This window comes from Leuciscus leuciscus (assembly GCF_965113295.1).
Source record: "Leuciscus leuciscus genome assembly, chromosome: 3".
Lineage (NCBI taxonomy): Eukaryota > Metazoa > Chordata > Actinopteri > Cypriniformes > Leuciscidae > Leuciscus > Leuciscus leuciscus.
The window spans coordinates 21,330,828-21,347,870 of NC_138727.1; the positions used below are offsets into that span (position 1 = coordinate 21,330,828).

The 17,043-nt window shown below is 35.6% G+C and overlaps 1 protein-coding gene across 2 annotated transcripts in view; it reads left to right on the forward strand.

Annotated features, from left to right (window-relative positions):
* The window catches only part of coro2aa (coronin 2Aa), a 30,218-nt gene that overhangs the window by 289 nt on the left and 12,886 nt on the right, over nucleotides 1-17,043 (forward strand). Inside the window, exons 1-6 of one of the 2 annotated variants that reach the window (XM_082165663.1) lie at nucleotides 6,962-7,226; nucleotides 9,654-9,854; nucleotides 12,289-12,405; nucleotides 12,511-12,660; nucleotides 15,707-15,886; nucleotides 16,431-16,547. In XM_082165663.1, the coding sequence (XP_082021789.1) occupies nucleotides 9,654-9,854; nucleotides 12,289-12,405; nucleotides 12,511-12,660; nucleotides 15,707-15,886; nucleotides 16,431-16,547 (765 nt within the window). In that variant the 5' untranslated portion in view covers nucleotides 6,962-7,226. Of the gene's footprint in view, nucleotides 1-6,961; nucleotides 7,227-9,653; nucleotides 9,855-12,288; nucleotides 12,406-12,510; nucleotides 12,661-15,706; nucleotides 15,887-16,430; nucleotides 16,548-17,043 lie in introns of those variants that run through there. The other variant, XM_082165662.1, reaches the window with a different exon arrangement.

A 17,043-nucleotide genomic window follows, 5' to 3' on the forward strand; every position in this document is an offset into this window, starting at 1 on the left:
TTACAACATTATTCTCCTCTTGATTATTCTATCAACTGTATTTAACTGTATAACGCTTTTTTAATATATTTTACAATGTTTTCTTGTAACCTTTATCTCATCCGTGTTCATTTTGAGAACAATTTAGTTAACACAATTCCATAGCTAACTACATACGTTTACAGTAGCCTATTTATTAATCTTTGCTAACGTTAGTTAATAAAATACAACTGTTCGTTGTTAGTTCATGCTAACTCAGGTCCATTAAATAATATTAACAAATTAAACTTTTGATTTTAAAAATATGCCTATTAGCAAATGTTGAAATCAGCATTAAAGATTAATACATGCTTAATTAGTTTGATTGTTAGTTCATGTTAATTGTCTAATGTCCACAAATTAAACCTTACTGTAGGTTTACCTTTATTTTATTGTGTTTATTATGTGTTTAGACTTTTCCACTATCCTTTCTCTTCTAGAGCTGAAGCTGAACTCACACTTTACATGTGATGTATTTGTATATTGGAATTGCTTTCAATGCACATGAAAAAATGTTCACCAAAAATGAAAATCTAGTCAACATGACCCTCTTGTCGTTCCAAACTGTATGACTCTCGTTCTTCTGCAGAACTCAGAATGTCGGTAACCAAATTGTTTTGATGACCATTGGCTTCCATTGTAAACACAAATTTGTAAACATTTTAATGATAAACAATGACAGAATTTTCAATTCTGGGTGAACTAAGTGTGCCATTTGTGTCAGAACCACAACCACAGTTTTGACATCCAAATTGTACCTTTCTTCAAAGAAGCAACCTGCAAATGTATTCTGTATATCCTCTTCAAAATACTCATATAAAAAACAAATTTTATAAAACACTTCTGTCAGACAACCAATGTCTAGTTTGAATTGCCTTAAAGACTGTCTTTCACGTGTTTCATGTAAATGGAGGAAATGGCATGGCTGGAGTGCTGAGTGAGACTCAGGGGAGGCCAGGTAAAGAAAGACAGTTCATGAGGGTTGCCAGGTGTCAAAGTCCTGAGGGTGAGACATGTCAAAGGGAGGTGTGGTCATGTTCAGACATGCCTCTGAGCCATGAGTGCTGCTGCATTCTGGGTCTTTACCTGGACACAGATTCACTCTGGCTCTTCTATCCATGATTTATTCTCACTCCTTCATGTCTTTTCTTAAATGTTTTTTCATTATATTTCCAACAGTTCAGTGATAATTCACAGCATAGACTGAAAAGCTAGATTTTTTTGATGGCTGATATTAAGCTGGTTGACAATAAACACTGAAGCAAACTATTTACTAGTATTAGTAGGCTATAGGGTAAGAAGAACAGTGCCAGTAAGAAGAATTGACTCTCTCTCACATGGAATGGGTGCTGCATTGAGGATATATTTTTGTAGGAAAACCTTAAGTTAGAATCACCCTTGTTCCCTTGACAAAAACCCAGTAGGATTTTTCCACTGCCTTTTGGATTCTTGCAGTTATTTTTCATCATTATAATCTTCATAACTGAACGCTATTAAAATTTGAGGTCATACAATTGGCAGAAGTGAAATCTCAATGGCTATAAACAAACTACACCACTCTTTTAGGCTTTATTTAAAAAAAAACAAAAAAACATTTTCCCTGAAAGTTGAAGTTAGAATAGTTTGCAAGAGCGCCATTATATACACACGTGAGGCTGTGAAATTGGACTAGTGAGTAGATGAGTTTACCTGTTTAATGTCCCAGATAACTTCCGAAGACCCATTTAGCTTCATGTTAGCAAATGTATTTTTCTAGACAAGTAAAAGCTTTAAAAAATTCACAAAAATATGTCATCCCTGCAGCACTCCATTGATGAACTATACACAATTGTTGAAACAGTGAAACTGATCTTTTCTTTCAAATTGTGATGTATACATCTGAGTGTAATGGATTATCAAAAAAAATAAAATAAAGTAGTGTTTGGGACTAAATGAGCGGACTAAATGTTTGCTGAAGTCCAGCATACATCACCAGAGAGAAATCATAATGTTGTTTTTTTCCATCCAGTCATGATATATTTTGATAAAAAATAACAAGGTCAAAAAATGTGAAACATATCATTCACAATAAGATCGATAAACATGCATTTAGATTTAAATCATAATTTCATGATAACTTTAAGACAGTTAATTTTACTTTTAACAGACACCAAATACGAATATTTGGTGAGAACAAGGTTTTGAATAAAAACAATTAATTTCTGTGATTTTGTTTAGAAGACATCTAAGGGGGCATTTACACAATAACTATTCAACTAAAAAGGAAAACGTTTTATGCATTTTGACGTTTCATTTACATAAGGGCCTGAAAACGCAAACTTTTGAAAATGGGTTTCAAAGTGTACGTTGTTAAAATCGATACCGTTATCATCTTCTTGTAAACTACAAAAACATGAGTTTGTGAAAACGGTGAACTCTGCTGATATACCACATTAGCTCCGTCTTGACCTGACAGGGAATCCTCAGGGACTATCATTCTTTTTTTCCTTGCTTTTGGTAAAATTAGAAGCTTTCTGATGGAAATGCACACCCATCTATTGATTTAGTTTTTTTTAGAATGGCTGTTCATCACACAGTTGTCGAATTGTTGAGAAAAGAAACAAGGCAGCATATGTGCATCAGTAATTGAACACTGAACAATTGAAATACAGTAATACTACTTTCTCTGTACAATTTGAATTGTGATCAGTAGTACACAATTCTTGTTGAACAATGTGTTAATAAGCAAAATAAGTCATCTTTATTTTTCTTTATTTCATTGTTTACACAGTTGAATTAAGTGATCTTGGCCTCTGAAGAGGATATAATGTGCAGTAGTAAAATGTAGACACATGGTCCTCAACCATTAAAACACAAACATCAATGACAGTCAACAAACACCATAAAGAAAAAACAGCAACATAAATCAAGTCAGCATACAGCAAAACAATAATTCAATACTTTAATCATCCTGCAATGCATGCTAGGAGCTTACAAACCCTTAACAAATAAGCAATGTTGCTCAATATGAAACAACTCTTAGGCTATTAGGACTAGATTCAAAGCCGTTAGCCTAACATTTTATGTACGATTAAAGTAAATGATGCTGATAAAATGAAAATGCATGCTGGATAATATGTGCAGCAAAACTCTGCCCTGTTTCTTTTATTATTAATCTCACACTGCAGTCTTTGAAAACCATAAAGGACAGTTTCCGAACATCCTCTCTTCTTAAGTGGGTTATTGAATGGCATGGAATCTTCCTGACTTCACATCCCTCTGTAATGCTCAAGTCAATATACAGTGTGTGTGTGCAGCACTTCCCTTCTTTGTATTAGTCGATAAACATATTGATTCAGTTTCAGGTTTCATGAGCTCTTCTAAGTGTCATAGGGTTTGATGAGCAGATGGCTGTATTGTTTGCAATATTAGGCTATAGTTTCCCTAATTTAGGCAGGTGAACAGGTCATGAATGGATCATGATTTATATTAACAAATCTTATGTGGATCCATTATGTAGTGTCCACTGTCTATTGTTTAATATATGGTACCATAATAATATAATACACCCTAATACATCACATAATAATTATAATATTCAGAAATTTTTCAGACTCCTGCAGTTCAGCCATATCCTACTTTAATCATTTGTTTGGGGGAGAAATTACCATTTTGTTCACTTTGTTGTAGTTATGTTTGACATGGGTTTAAGAATCAGCAGTTGTAACAAAAATTGCCAGGTACAGGCAAACTGTAAAGTTATTTGAAAGGGACAGTTCCTTTACATTATGCTCTTAGTTTGTTTGAATCAGTCTGCTAACAGAGTAGAGCCACGTGGCACATTCACTCTCCACCCTTATTGCAAGTGTCATTATAGAGTGAGATTTAGTTTGTAAGCCTCAAGACTTGCATTTGATGCATAGTTTTGATTTAACAAGCAACTGCAATTCACGTTGTGTAAGCCGAATAAATCACCCTAGACTGTTTTGTTTCTCTGGGGGCTGGAGATGTTTTTATCCATAGATTTCTCTATCAAAACCAACTTGGTGAGCCTCGCTAGCTAGTTTTTTTTTTTTTTTGTTAAGAGGGAAATTCAAATGTAAGCTTTGAAATTCAAATTGAACATTCCCACTTTTATGGAAAAAAAGAGCTGGAAAAAATGAGTCATGTCCTTCAGCTTTAGTACATTGCCAATGCATTTTAATTTTTCCTTAACACATTGATTGACAAACTGCTGCTCACCTTAATGATTTCACCAAATCAACCAATGATTTAACAAATCCAAAGGTAGATCACATCCTACTAGTGCTAAATAGAGATTGAGTATTTGCTAAGCAAACCGTATGGAGACAGAGTGTATGGGGTGGACATATGCAAACCATATACAAATTTGTTCTTACCTGGAAATTTGGTTTTGTTTGTCTCAATTTTGTTGTTTTCTTTATCTTAACTTAATACTTAACTTAATACTAAGCTCAAAGGCAATTTTGGTTGCAACCATATAGGCTCATTGGAAAAAAATGCCTCTAGTCTACCTACATTTTACATTACTCTAGTCTACACCTAAACATACAATTCACTGCATTTCCAGCTGAAAGGATCACTAGTAGTTGTAAAACAGCAAAAAACTTTTATTCCTTTTCAAACAAATTATGATAACAGGCAGATTATCAATTAATGAAGGCTTAATTTTGCACGGTTCCTTGCACAATACCGTGACCTCAAAACAACAATACCATAGTGCATGATTTTTTTATTCGAATAGATTTGACATTTGCATCACATAATCTTGCATGGTAGCTCACCTGGAACAGCGTTTCACTTGCAAAACAGAGCCGTAAATGACATCGTTGCTTCAGCAACTGCAATTTTATGTTTCATAAATGTTTTATTTTTCCAATGAGCCTGGGTTGGTTTATGTAGCATCTTAATCTTAATACATTCATAAGCATTCACGATTGCAAAAAAAAAAAAAAAAGTCTAATAAATATATTATACATTTTACATTAAATCATATTTCATCTACATTGTATTTAATAATCATAACCTCTAAATGTTATTATTACATTTGTACTGCTGAGGAAAATAAATTAAACGTAACATTTTGTGTTAAGGTTTTAATTCAGCTTTTAGGGTTTTAGGGTTTCAGTTATCAGACACTGTTAATAACTAACAAATACTGATCTTGTGTTGGTGCAATAAAGCTGTTGATTTATTCAGGACACACTCTCGTGTCCTTATTCCAGATCAAACCTCACTCAAATACCTCCTTTGCAAGAGTGAAGAGTAAAGACAGGACCCTCTTGAAAAGCCCATATGCATGTATCATATCAAAACAGTCTTTATCAACATTTTAAGGATCATTAACATAACAACAGTCAATGACCTGGATACTCCCAGACAATAATAAAGTCAGTGCCTTATCCACACAGTTAGGATTTAGTGAGGTCTTAATGGCCCAGAAACTGAAACCAGGTGTCGTATTGTCAAAATGCAGATCTCCCCATTCAAGATCAAATACCTTTTCGGCACTGAAAGATCTGCATCCGTCGAGCTTTTCCTGTGCTGTAACTGGTCATCAGCATAATGTCTGTAATCTCTGGACATTAGTCAGCTCTTGAAGATGCATGTCAAGCTGCTCTATAATTGCTTGTATAACAGAGCCTGAACTCATCGCTGATGGTAGTTGTGAACACTTCTTTTTTTGTGTGATCGACATTCGCCTGCAGCAAGTCAGCAAAACGACGCAGTTAGCAGGTTTTTCAACGATTTCTATCATCCTGTGGCACAGGACCTGTGCCTTGTAGGTTTTCAGTTCCACCTCCATCACTGTGCTATCTCACCTTTCAGGTGAAACTTGAACTCATTTGATAGAAGTGATACTGCTCAAACTTCCGTCTGCTCTTTCAGACTAAACCTGACCTGTGGACTGGACTCTGTCCCCGCGCGTGTGTTTACACTCCTCATATTGAGTTGCATCCAGTAACTCTACCACTTTTACAACTCCAGTCCTCATTCTCTGTGTATTTGTTTTACCTTACCTGTTATTTACAAAGCATAAACATATTTCTGCCGTGCCTCTGCTGTACTCATATAACGCGTGATAATGAAATGAGCAATCCTTGTTGTACAATCATGGCAGCTTTTGATTTTGTTTCTGCTCAGTTGAAATGTGTCACACAGCAGACAGATTCAGACTTAAATACCACAAAGAATGGGTGATATGTCAAATACTCATAATAGCCTATATTCTGCTGGAAATAAATAAATAAACAAAAGCATGCACATACCAAAGAATAGAGAAACTATTTATAGGTCCTTGAGCACAAATAGAAAGGTAAATGTAGAAAAAAGTGATCACACTACAGATCCATGGAATAAATAATTGATTAAAATCTCACCAAATTGAGCAAAATTGTGAATATTGCTGTGATTTTAATCCTTCTAGCTGACTCACTACTGACAAGCATAAGAGAGTGTTAAGAAAAAGAAGCTTTTCTGATTTAAACTGTCAACAAAATGTTTGATTCATTTTCCTGAATCACTTTCTGTTTCCCTTTTTTCCCTCTTTTCAATTCATAACTCTTAATGTGTATACATTTGTATGCATCATCACTCAGATGTCCATTTTTCATGTTAAGTAAATGTTTCATTGGAAATGTTGATACATTTAGCTGTGTATTAGCAACTTTTGTTATGTTGGTGCATGTCAATTAAAATAAATAAATAAATAAATCTGAATAAAAAAAACACTCCTTTCAAAGAAAATACATAATTGTCAATATTTTTTTATTAATTATAAAAGTACTGAGACGTAATTAATTGTGCTTTATCGCCCTAGTGAGTACAGGAAATCAGTGTGAGGAATGTGTCCCGTCTTTCGTCTTCACACCTCCCCATCCCCTGTGCTTTCTGCTGTGAGGCGCCACCCATTTAGGGAGTGTATGATCACACATGATCTCTTACCTGCTTCGCTCACACACACTGGACGTGCTGCTGGCGTTCTGTCCATGTTTACTCAGGCTGCAGGGCAGAAGTTTGACTGTGTTTATGTTGATTTTCTTCCTTCTTTGTCGTCTTCTCTTTTTCTGCGATGCTTTACAAGAGATCTGATATGGAATTATAACTCCTCCGGTGGAAGTGGCAAACAGGGATAATTTTCTCCACCTTTATTTCTGCACCTTCATCTCTTTTTTCTCTCAGGTCTTCGTGTGCTCAGCACAGACAGGGTGAGTAGTTGAAAATGAAAGGAATTTTGAAACACTTAAAATATGATTTTGCCTTCACTGACCCATATTAGTACACTTCAGGCCAGAGGGGTTTGGAGAGATGAAGGATATTATAATGTTTAATATATATGCATTTATGATATTGATATACTCACTACCGTTATTTATATGTATTTTAACTCATATTTGGTTGTAACACTATAATGATAACACATTAGTTAACATTATTTATTAGTTAATATGAATTAATAATGAACTGTGCTTAATTTCAACATTTATTAATGAACTGTGCTTAATTTAAAAATGTATTAATACATTCTTAAAATCAAGAGTTATATTTGTTAACATTAGTTAATGCACTCTGAACTAACATGAACAAACAATGAACAGCTTTATTTTTATTAACTAACGTTAACAAAGGTTAACAAATACAGTAACAAATGTATTGCTCATGGTTAGTTCATGTTTGTTTATACATTAACTAATGTTAACAAATGAACCTTATTGTAAAGTGTTACCGATATAATTGACTAAAATACACCCGAAGTCTCTTTTTCTCACTAAATGTGTCAATTAGCTACACACGAAAGAAAAAAAAAGGATACTTTTAGAAAGAATACTTCAATGCCACGTTCCTTCTGTCTGGATGACATCTACCCTTAATGTTTTAGTTATTTTATTAATTGTGCTTTAAATGTATAGCCATGCTTTTTATATCTGTTACCTACCACCACACCCACATGGCTAATCCATCATTCAGTTAATCATTACACCAGCCTTTGAAAGCTGAACAACTCAAACATATACAAATCCTGCCACAGAAGGATTTGCTCATATATTTAACAGTGTTGCAATACTTTATGTTCTCAACTTGATTTCAATATATTTTGTATGGTTGTGTTTATATTGAGAGTACAATTCAGTGGATTCATTTTCGAGGCTGTCTCTAATAAACCAATACTTATGATGCAACTATTTTTCCCCCTTGGCCTGTATTGCCCAGATAAACCTTTTCTCCAGGATGTATTGCATTTAAAGGGAAGCTTCATATGTTAATCTCAGGTGTGTGTGAGAAAATATGTGCGCTTGTTTTGGCGTACAATAGTTAATTGTGAAATCACCTGTACAGTTTTAGTTACTTGTAGTTGCAGTTCTAGTCAGGCAGACTCACAATAGTCAGCCATCACACAAATCAGATATGTAAGTCCAGTTCTTGAAACAGCAGATTTTATTCTGAATAGAGTGCAGTTTTATCTTGCTTTTCTATCTAGTATGGGAGAACTGTATCCTTCATCAGCAAAACCTGTCATATTGTTTTCCAAATGAATTAATCTACACAGTCATCTGGGTTGTTTTGTCTGTGAAATTGTTTCAGTCGGAAGAACTTGTCTAGTGGGGTTTCATTGTTTCCTGCAGAGGTGGATGATAACTATAGGCCTACATGGAAATCTTTATAAGTGGCTGAGAGAATTATCAAAATTTTCTAGAAATGAAAATAATCAAACAGGGACAGATATGTATATCTTTTTGAATGTTCTGTATTCTTTGATTAATTAATTAAGTAATTATATATATATATATATATATTTAAATTATCTACCGTTAAAACTACCGTTCAAAAGTTTGGGGTCAGTAACATTTTTGTTTCAAATAAACTCTGTTGTTTTTGTTCATCAAAGAATCATGGGGGGAAAAAGTACCACGGTTTCCACCAAAATATTAAGCAGTACAAAATAATAAGAAATGTTACTTGCCAAAATAACAAATTAAAATAAATTAACTTTTTGCCATCATAATGGTGAAGTGCAGCATCTATCAGCAGGGTCTAATTGGGTGATGCTAACCAGCCTATTCCCGATTTACCGATTAGAATATCGCAGTAAAATATATATTATGAACTGAAGAGAAATGCTCCCAAGCACATTAAACAGCATCAGAGTGCCTGACACAGGATTTTAACCACTGAAAACTGACATACATTATTTTTTTGTCAAAGTTCTTCAATGCTTTGGACAACTTGGCTCATATACCTTTTTCTGTTGCCCTTTAGCCTCTATAATTTTTCTCGAAATGTATAAAATTTCTAATCGAAATGGGTATTATTTCAGTTATCAATCTTCAGTTGTTTCAGCCCTGCTATATTGTATGTTTGTCTTCTGTTAGTGACTCATATCATAGTATTTCATGAGCTGTTCTTACTCCTCTGTTATGCATTTATGGTTCTAATTTTCATTAACTTACACAGAAAATTTGACCTTTCTGAACTTTCAGCCTTCATTGGAGCCTCTTCTAGAGGTTTTAAGGTTAAAAATTATAATTGTTTTTTTTTTTCTCTCCCTGTTTATGTCTTTTCCAAACATTGTGACATTGGCAGTAATGTCAAATTTTTATCCCGGTTATTTCACAAATTCTTCTGTTTCACTCTAGATGACATGGCGTCCTCAGTACCGTAGTTCCAAGTATCGCCACGTGTTTGGGAAGCCGGCCACAAAAGAGAATTGCTATGATGGCGTCCCTATCACCCGGAGTGTTCACGACAACCACCTCTGTGCCGCCAACCCTCGCTTTATCGCAGTCATCACCGAATGTGCGGGTGGCGGATCATTCCTGGTGCTGTCCATCCATCATGTGAGTGAAACATGCTCATATCTGTGACTAGCACACTTAATACTCTTTAAACTAGTGTAACATTATTTTAAGGAGAACCTGGCGAGTTACAGAAGTTGGTGTATTCACTCTTTCTTCAAGGCAACCAAAGACCTTTTTTACATATTTATTTGCTTCTGTGTCTCTTAACACACACACACACACACACACACACACACACACACACACACACACACACACACACACACACACACACACACACACACACACACACACACACACACACACACACACACAAACACACACACACACACACACACACACACACACACACACGTTGTGTTTAACCCTAACCCTAATTACAACCTTCACAGAAAACTTTCTGCATTACATTTTCAAAAAACATCACTTATAAGCTGTTTACCAAAAAAATTACCCAAAAGGACAAGGATTTCCGATAGTGCCATCTTTGTGGGGACATTTTGTCCCCATAGCATACCAGGACCACACACACACTATATACACACACTATGCACACACTCATGCACGCTTACCTGTTCTGACACACTTTAGACTGTTATTTTATTGGTCTGTTGACTGTCTCATGTTTAGTCAGGAATTATCTCATGTCTCAGGAATGGCACAGGTTACATGAAAGCCTGGAGGCATCTTTCTGTATTGTCGTCGTCGTCCCCCCCCCCCCCCAATAAAATGTGCTTTAGTAGGAAACAACATGTAAAATGGTCTGATCGCACATTTCAAGTTAATGCAGGTTTGAACATTTCAACATTTTAGCGTCTGAATCAGTTTAGATATGAATAATGATAAAGTCAAGTTTCGTCACTTGTTAGCTGAGTCATTTGCATTACGTACTTGTTTTTTGACTACTAAAGGATTTTCTCTTTGTTGAGACTTGTATCTTTTGGAACACATTTCTGTGCTGTGATTCTTGGTAACTACTTTTTTGTACTACGCTGGAAACAAATCCTATTTTAGTATCGGTATCTTGTTTTCAGGTAAAATATCTAAATATCCATACAAATGGAATTGAAAAGCAACATTGCATATATAGACTTGTTTTTGGAGAATGTTGAATGTATAATTGAATATAAGTACTCACTTCAGTTGTTTTAACACATATTTAGTGAGATGTATCCTTAAAACAAGCTAAACAAGACCAAATACATTTGTTGTATTCAAGATACACTATATAAGTTTGGGGTCAGAGAGAAGTCTCTCCTGCTCACCAAGGCTGCATTTATTTGGTTAAAAATACAGTAAAAATAGAAATATTGTGAAATATTATTACAATTTAAAATCATTTTCTATTTTAATATATTTTAACGTGTAATTTATTCCTCTGATGGTAAAGTTGAATTTTCAGCATTATTACTCCAGTCTTCAGTGTCACATGATCCTTCAGAAATCATTTTAATATGTTGAGTAGTTGGTGGTCAAGAAACATTTATCATTATTATGAATGTTTGAAATGCAAATGAAAGTACTGTTTAGTGTCACGTAGTGGCTGTAATGAAGTGCAAACAAAAACAGTCTTTATTTAATCCACAAACTAAAACTCAGGACATCGCTGGAGTATAATGAACACAACCACGTTTAACTTCTTAGAAGATACCAGACAAGGAAATGAAGGAAACACAGGGCATAAATACATAAGGGTAATCAAACTGAACAGAAACTGGACTAATTAGCATTCAAGGAAATTAACTAGGAACTCAGACAGGCAAAAACAGGAACAGAACATAGTGAATCGAAACCAAAACTGAACATACATGTTACACCTAGTATAATTGTGGAAATAGTGATTCTTTGACAAATTAAAAGATCAAAAGAACAGCTTATATATGAAATACAACATTAACATTGTCTTTACAATTAGCATTATCATTTTTGGATCAATTTAATGTCACCTTGCTGATTAAAACTATTAATTTCTTTTAAAAAAATCTTACGGACCCCAAACTTTTGAACAGTAGTGTACATCCGTCCTTCGGATGAGACGTTAAACCGAGGTCCTAACTCTCTGTGGTCATTAAAAATCCCAGGATGTCCTTCGAAAAAGAGTAGGGGTGTAACCCCGGCATCCTGGCCAAATTTGCCCATTGGCCTCTGTCCATCATGGCCTCCTAATCATCCCCATATAAACTGATTGGCTTCATCACTGTCTCCTCTCCACCAGTAAGCTGGTGTGTGGTGGGCGTTCTGGCGCAATATGGCTGCTGTCGCATCATCCAGGTGGATGCTGCACATTGGTGGTGGTTGAGGAGATTCCCCCTTCCATGTAAAGCTCTTTGAGTACACAGAAAAGCGCTATATAAATGTAACAAATTATTATTATTATTATTACATAACAGGTCAATGCAAAACATCCCAAAAACAATGGTTGTGTATTTATGTGTATATGCATAAATAACGGTGTATCTTTGTGCCTTCTCAGACTGGCAAGGTTGACCCTCATCATCCAAAGGTTTCTGGTCATAGAGGCAATGTACTTGACATCAAATGGAATCCCTTTGATGACTTCTGCATAGCATCTTGTTCAGAGGACGCCACAGTAAGTGTGAATCATCTCAGATTCAGACTGGTGCATGTTCACGTTTTACTCACAAAAACGGATCTCGTGTTCACATTTTTATGTGTGCACATGTTTGTTGTTCAGGTAAAGATTTGGGATATTCCTGAACATGGTGTTCTGAAGAACATCACAGTGCCTTGGAAGGAGCTACAGGGTCATTCACGAAGAGTCGGCCTGATTGAGTGGCATCCAACTGCCAACAACATCATTTTCAGTACCGGCTATGACTACCAGGTAATTAAACTATACATACAGTTTGTCGTGGAATGAAGAGAGACGAGATTTCAGTGAACTTTCCTCTCAGGAAGACATTTAAAATATTCACAGTGATAGGAAGCTCTTAGCACACATCATCACACGTGTTTCCACATTTGTTGCTTGCAAGCAGTTTCCCAATCTTTTAATCTTAAACACTTCCTTTCCAGTTCCAAGGCCAAAATAATTGTATTCTTTGAATGTGTGAATGAAATAAATACAATATTTTAATTATTTTTGTGGATAAACTAGTGTAGTTATTTACTTATGTTTTAAAAAGGTTGGAAAAGAAAAAGGTAATTTAAAATATCTTTCCATAAGTGCAACTCTCCAACAGAGCAGATGATAAAGCATAAATGCATAACTAAAACATAAACCAAACAAAAACTGGGATATAACATTATATTTTGGGGTAAATGTTGCAATATAGTTGCTTATAGTATTCTATGAATTAAACTGTGGGCCCTGTTTTAATGATCTGAAATGCAAGTATCAAGCGCGAAACGCAAGTAACTTTGTGGGCGAGTCTTGGGCGCTGTTGCTATTATACCGGCGGGATAAATGACTCTTGCGCCCGACGCAAATCTAAAATGGGTTGGTCTGAAGTAGCTTCATTATTCATAGGTGTGGTTTGGGCGTAACGTGAAATAAACCAATCAGAGCGACATCTCACATTCCCTTGAAGAGCAGGCACGCTTGTTCCATGGCGGATTGATATTATAACGGCGGATTTGCCAGGCGCGCCAGGAGCGGTTCACAGCCGAGGAGACCGGCGTTCTCGTCAGGGCCGTAAAAGACAGAAAAGTGACATTGTATGGGGATGGGAGAAACCCACCCAAATCAGCTTCGGTTAAACAGGCGTCTAAAAATGTGGGTAAATATGTAAGCTAGATTTATGCCTATTTTTTCACATCTTCATGGACACAACAATGATTTCCCTCGTGTAATATTTTTCCTTGTAATAATGTATGGTTTTCTAAAAATGAGAACTGCTGCATCTGTGTGAAGATGAGATAAGCAAAGTGCACACGCTACATTGATTATGGCCAAGCATGCGCCCTTAAATAGCATAATAATAACATGCGCAACGCGGAATTGTTTTCTAAACCTGCAAAATAGCACCAGGGAACGTTTGCGCCGGAACACGCCTCCTCTTTGCGCTGAACCTCCCCCGGGAGCGCAAGTTCATTTCCTAACTTACCGACGTGCGTCTGTGGAGGGAAAAGTCCGCTGTGCGCGGGTGCAAAATAGGAATGATACATGCGTCGGTGTACAAACTCAATTGCGCTGGGTGCAAGATAGGGCCCTGAGTGTTATAATAGTAAGCCAGCAGCTGAGGTTTTGGTATATATAATTTATAACCTGAAAGAGACCCAACAGTCTGCAGTGACCTTGATAACATTGGAAGAGAGGCTTAGGGATCTCCTAAATAAATAATTACACAGCTATTAGTTGGACAAGCAGCGTTCCAAAAATTATGAGATATAGTATAGCAGCAGTGACTCTTATTTAAACAAAAAAAAGCAGTTCTGTGATCTGATTTAGTTCAATTCAATTCAATCTCCCAGTTTTGCTTGTGGCTTATTTTATAAACATGTAATTACAGTTAAAACATTGTAGTCATATCCAAACTTTCTAAGAACTTTGGGGGGGGGGGGGGGAAATAGCTCCAATTTTTCTGCATAAAAAGCCTAAACTCAGAGTCAGCAATTAAATTCAACATAACTGTATTAGCATATGAATGTGCCGCATAATATGTAATGTACGCATCACAACTTTCACAGTCAGATATTAATGCCCCTTTTACAGCCCCCTGTTAAAAGTATAATGAAATAAAAAATCTGAATAACCAAAAAGGTTGCCAAACCCTGGTGTAGACAAATATTGAAAATGTTACTTGATTCCATTTTGAGCTTCTAAAAACCTGAAGCTGCCTTTGAAGTGTTTGTGTCTGTATTGTTTTTATTCCTCATTACATTTATTGAATGCTCATAGCCAGCCTGATACAGTGTTTCTGATTGTGATTTCCTGTCTAAGTACAATTACATTGACACTGTGCATTTGCGAATTCCCCCTCCACCCCAACCCCCATGAACAAAAGTGGCTTTAACCATCACTCTTTTTAAGATCTTATTTTTCAAGGTCTTCTGCCCTGTGCTCATTTTTTTTTCTGTTTGGGTTGTTTTTGTGCTGTCCCGAGGCAGTGAAGGTGGGTGTAAAGCAACAATCTTCACAATGCATAGGCTCTCACACAGTACTTCACATTCCATGCAACGTTTCCTTTAAATAACTGTTGGATTCTTAACTGTAGAGAGTGTGTTGTGTGTTTAAAATTGGTTCCCACTGACTGAAATGTTCTCCCCCAGTCTTTATTCGATTTTAATGGATGAGATCTAATTAAAAAATTGTGTGTGGAGGATTATTTACGATTTTTTTTAAATACAATTGAAATGTGTCATGTTGTCACAGTTATGGTACACTAACAAACGTTTCAAAAGTCGGTATAATTTGTAATGTTTTTGAAAAGAAGTTTCTTATGCTCACAGAGACTGCATTAATTTATATTGTGAACAATTATTACAGTTTAAAATATCTTTAGACCAGCTATTTTAATATATTTTAAAATATAATATACTCCTGTGATCGATAAGCTAAATTTCAGAATCATTACTCCAGTCTTCAGTGTCACATGATCATTCAGAAATCCTTCTAATATGCTGATTTGGTGCTCAAAAAAACAATTTCTTATTATTGTCAACGTTGAAAAGAGTTGTGCTGCTTAAATTTTTTGTGGAAACCATGATGCATGTTTTAAAGGATTCTCTGATGAATTGACAAATAAACAGCATTTATTTGAAGTAGAATTCTTTTACGACAAGTCTTTTCTGTCACTTTTGATCAATTAAATGCATCTTGATGAAAACAATTTCAAAAAAATCGTACTGACTTTTGAATGGTAGTGTATTAAATGTCAGTAGGTGCAACTTAATTGACTTTAAGTGTTTATTTGTGTGTTCATTTGTAGGTTTTGATGTGGAGGCTGGACGTTCCTGAACAGGTGATCAAGAACCCTGTGCGGTCCATCAGTGTGCATTCAGATGTGGTTCTGTCCATGTCCTTCAACACAGATGGCAGCAGACTCGCCACCTCATGCAAGGATAAGAAGATCCGAGTGATTGACCCACGTACTGGCACCCTTTTACAGGTGTGTGTGGCCTTGAGTCTGATGTTCCTCTCTATCTGTCATGCACATGCTGTTTTTGATGCTCATATTATTTGGTGGAACCAATCATGAGTTTTGACTTCATTTTTTCCCCCATACAACTTTACCTAGTCCATCACTTATTCCTTCACTTAATTTTAATTATGAGCTGGGACACAGACAGCATACAGTATGTGGATTTGCACAGAAAGGCGCTTCCCCTTGTCTGCCCCTCTGACACCACACATCCAAAACTAGCACCTTTAAAAAACCAATGCAGCCTTGGTTGATCTGTTACCCAGAGGTCAGCATCAGCCCAGAGTCTTACATTCACACTGTCATGTCTCCTCAAGTGACTCGGACGAACACAAGACTCAATTCACACTTCATTTCATTTTACAGGACATGGTTGATTGAATTTTGTGATGATTAAAATGTGTTAAAGTTTTGTTAGGGTTGTTTATTTTTTTCAGTATATTTTTTGAAAAAGAAAGAGAAAGGGAATGTGCATTTATTTTGAAATGTCATGTGTAATGTGTGATTTTAGGAGACTAACTGCAAGTTACACAGAGCCAGTAAAGTGCTATTTCTTGGAAACCTGAAAATGCTTCTCTCTACGGGCAATTCACGCTGGAACCATCGTCAGATTGCACTTTGGGATCAGGTAAGGCCTGCTAAAAATAGACTCCTTAATTATTCCCATTTTCATATTTGTATAAAAACACACAGCATGTCTTCTTTTTGGGGATTTTCATTTGTTAATTGAAATAAATCCTCGATCAGAGCAGTTATGGCTACAATGTTACCTATAAAATCAAATACAAAAGTAGCTTAAAATAATGCACAAGATATCATTACACAAAAATGCTCTTCTAAATTGCATTTGATTATAAAAAAAAAAAAAATACTTTCTGCTGTTTACTGTCACAGTAAGTTTTCATGTAATCACTGTTCATGTTCAGTCTTTAGTGCTATTTTTGTTTTAGTTTATTTTAACTAAAAGAGTTTCCTATTAACTACCGGTACACACAAACAAGGCCTAGAATGGAATATAATGAAATATATCAAATTTTAGGTAACAACAAAAAATATATATCCTTGCATATATTGCAACAAGGATGCAATTTAACGCATCCTTGTTGAATTAAAGTACTAATTTC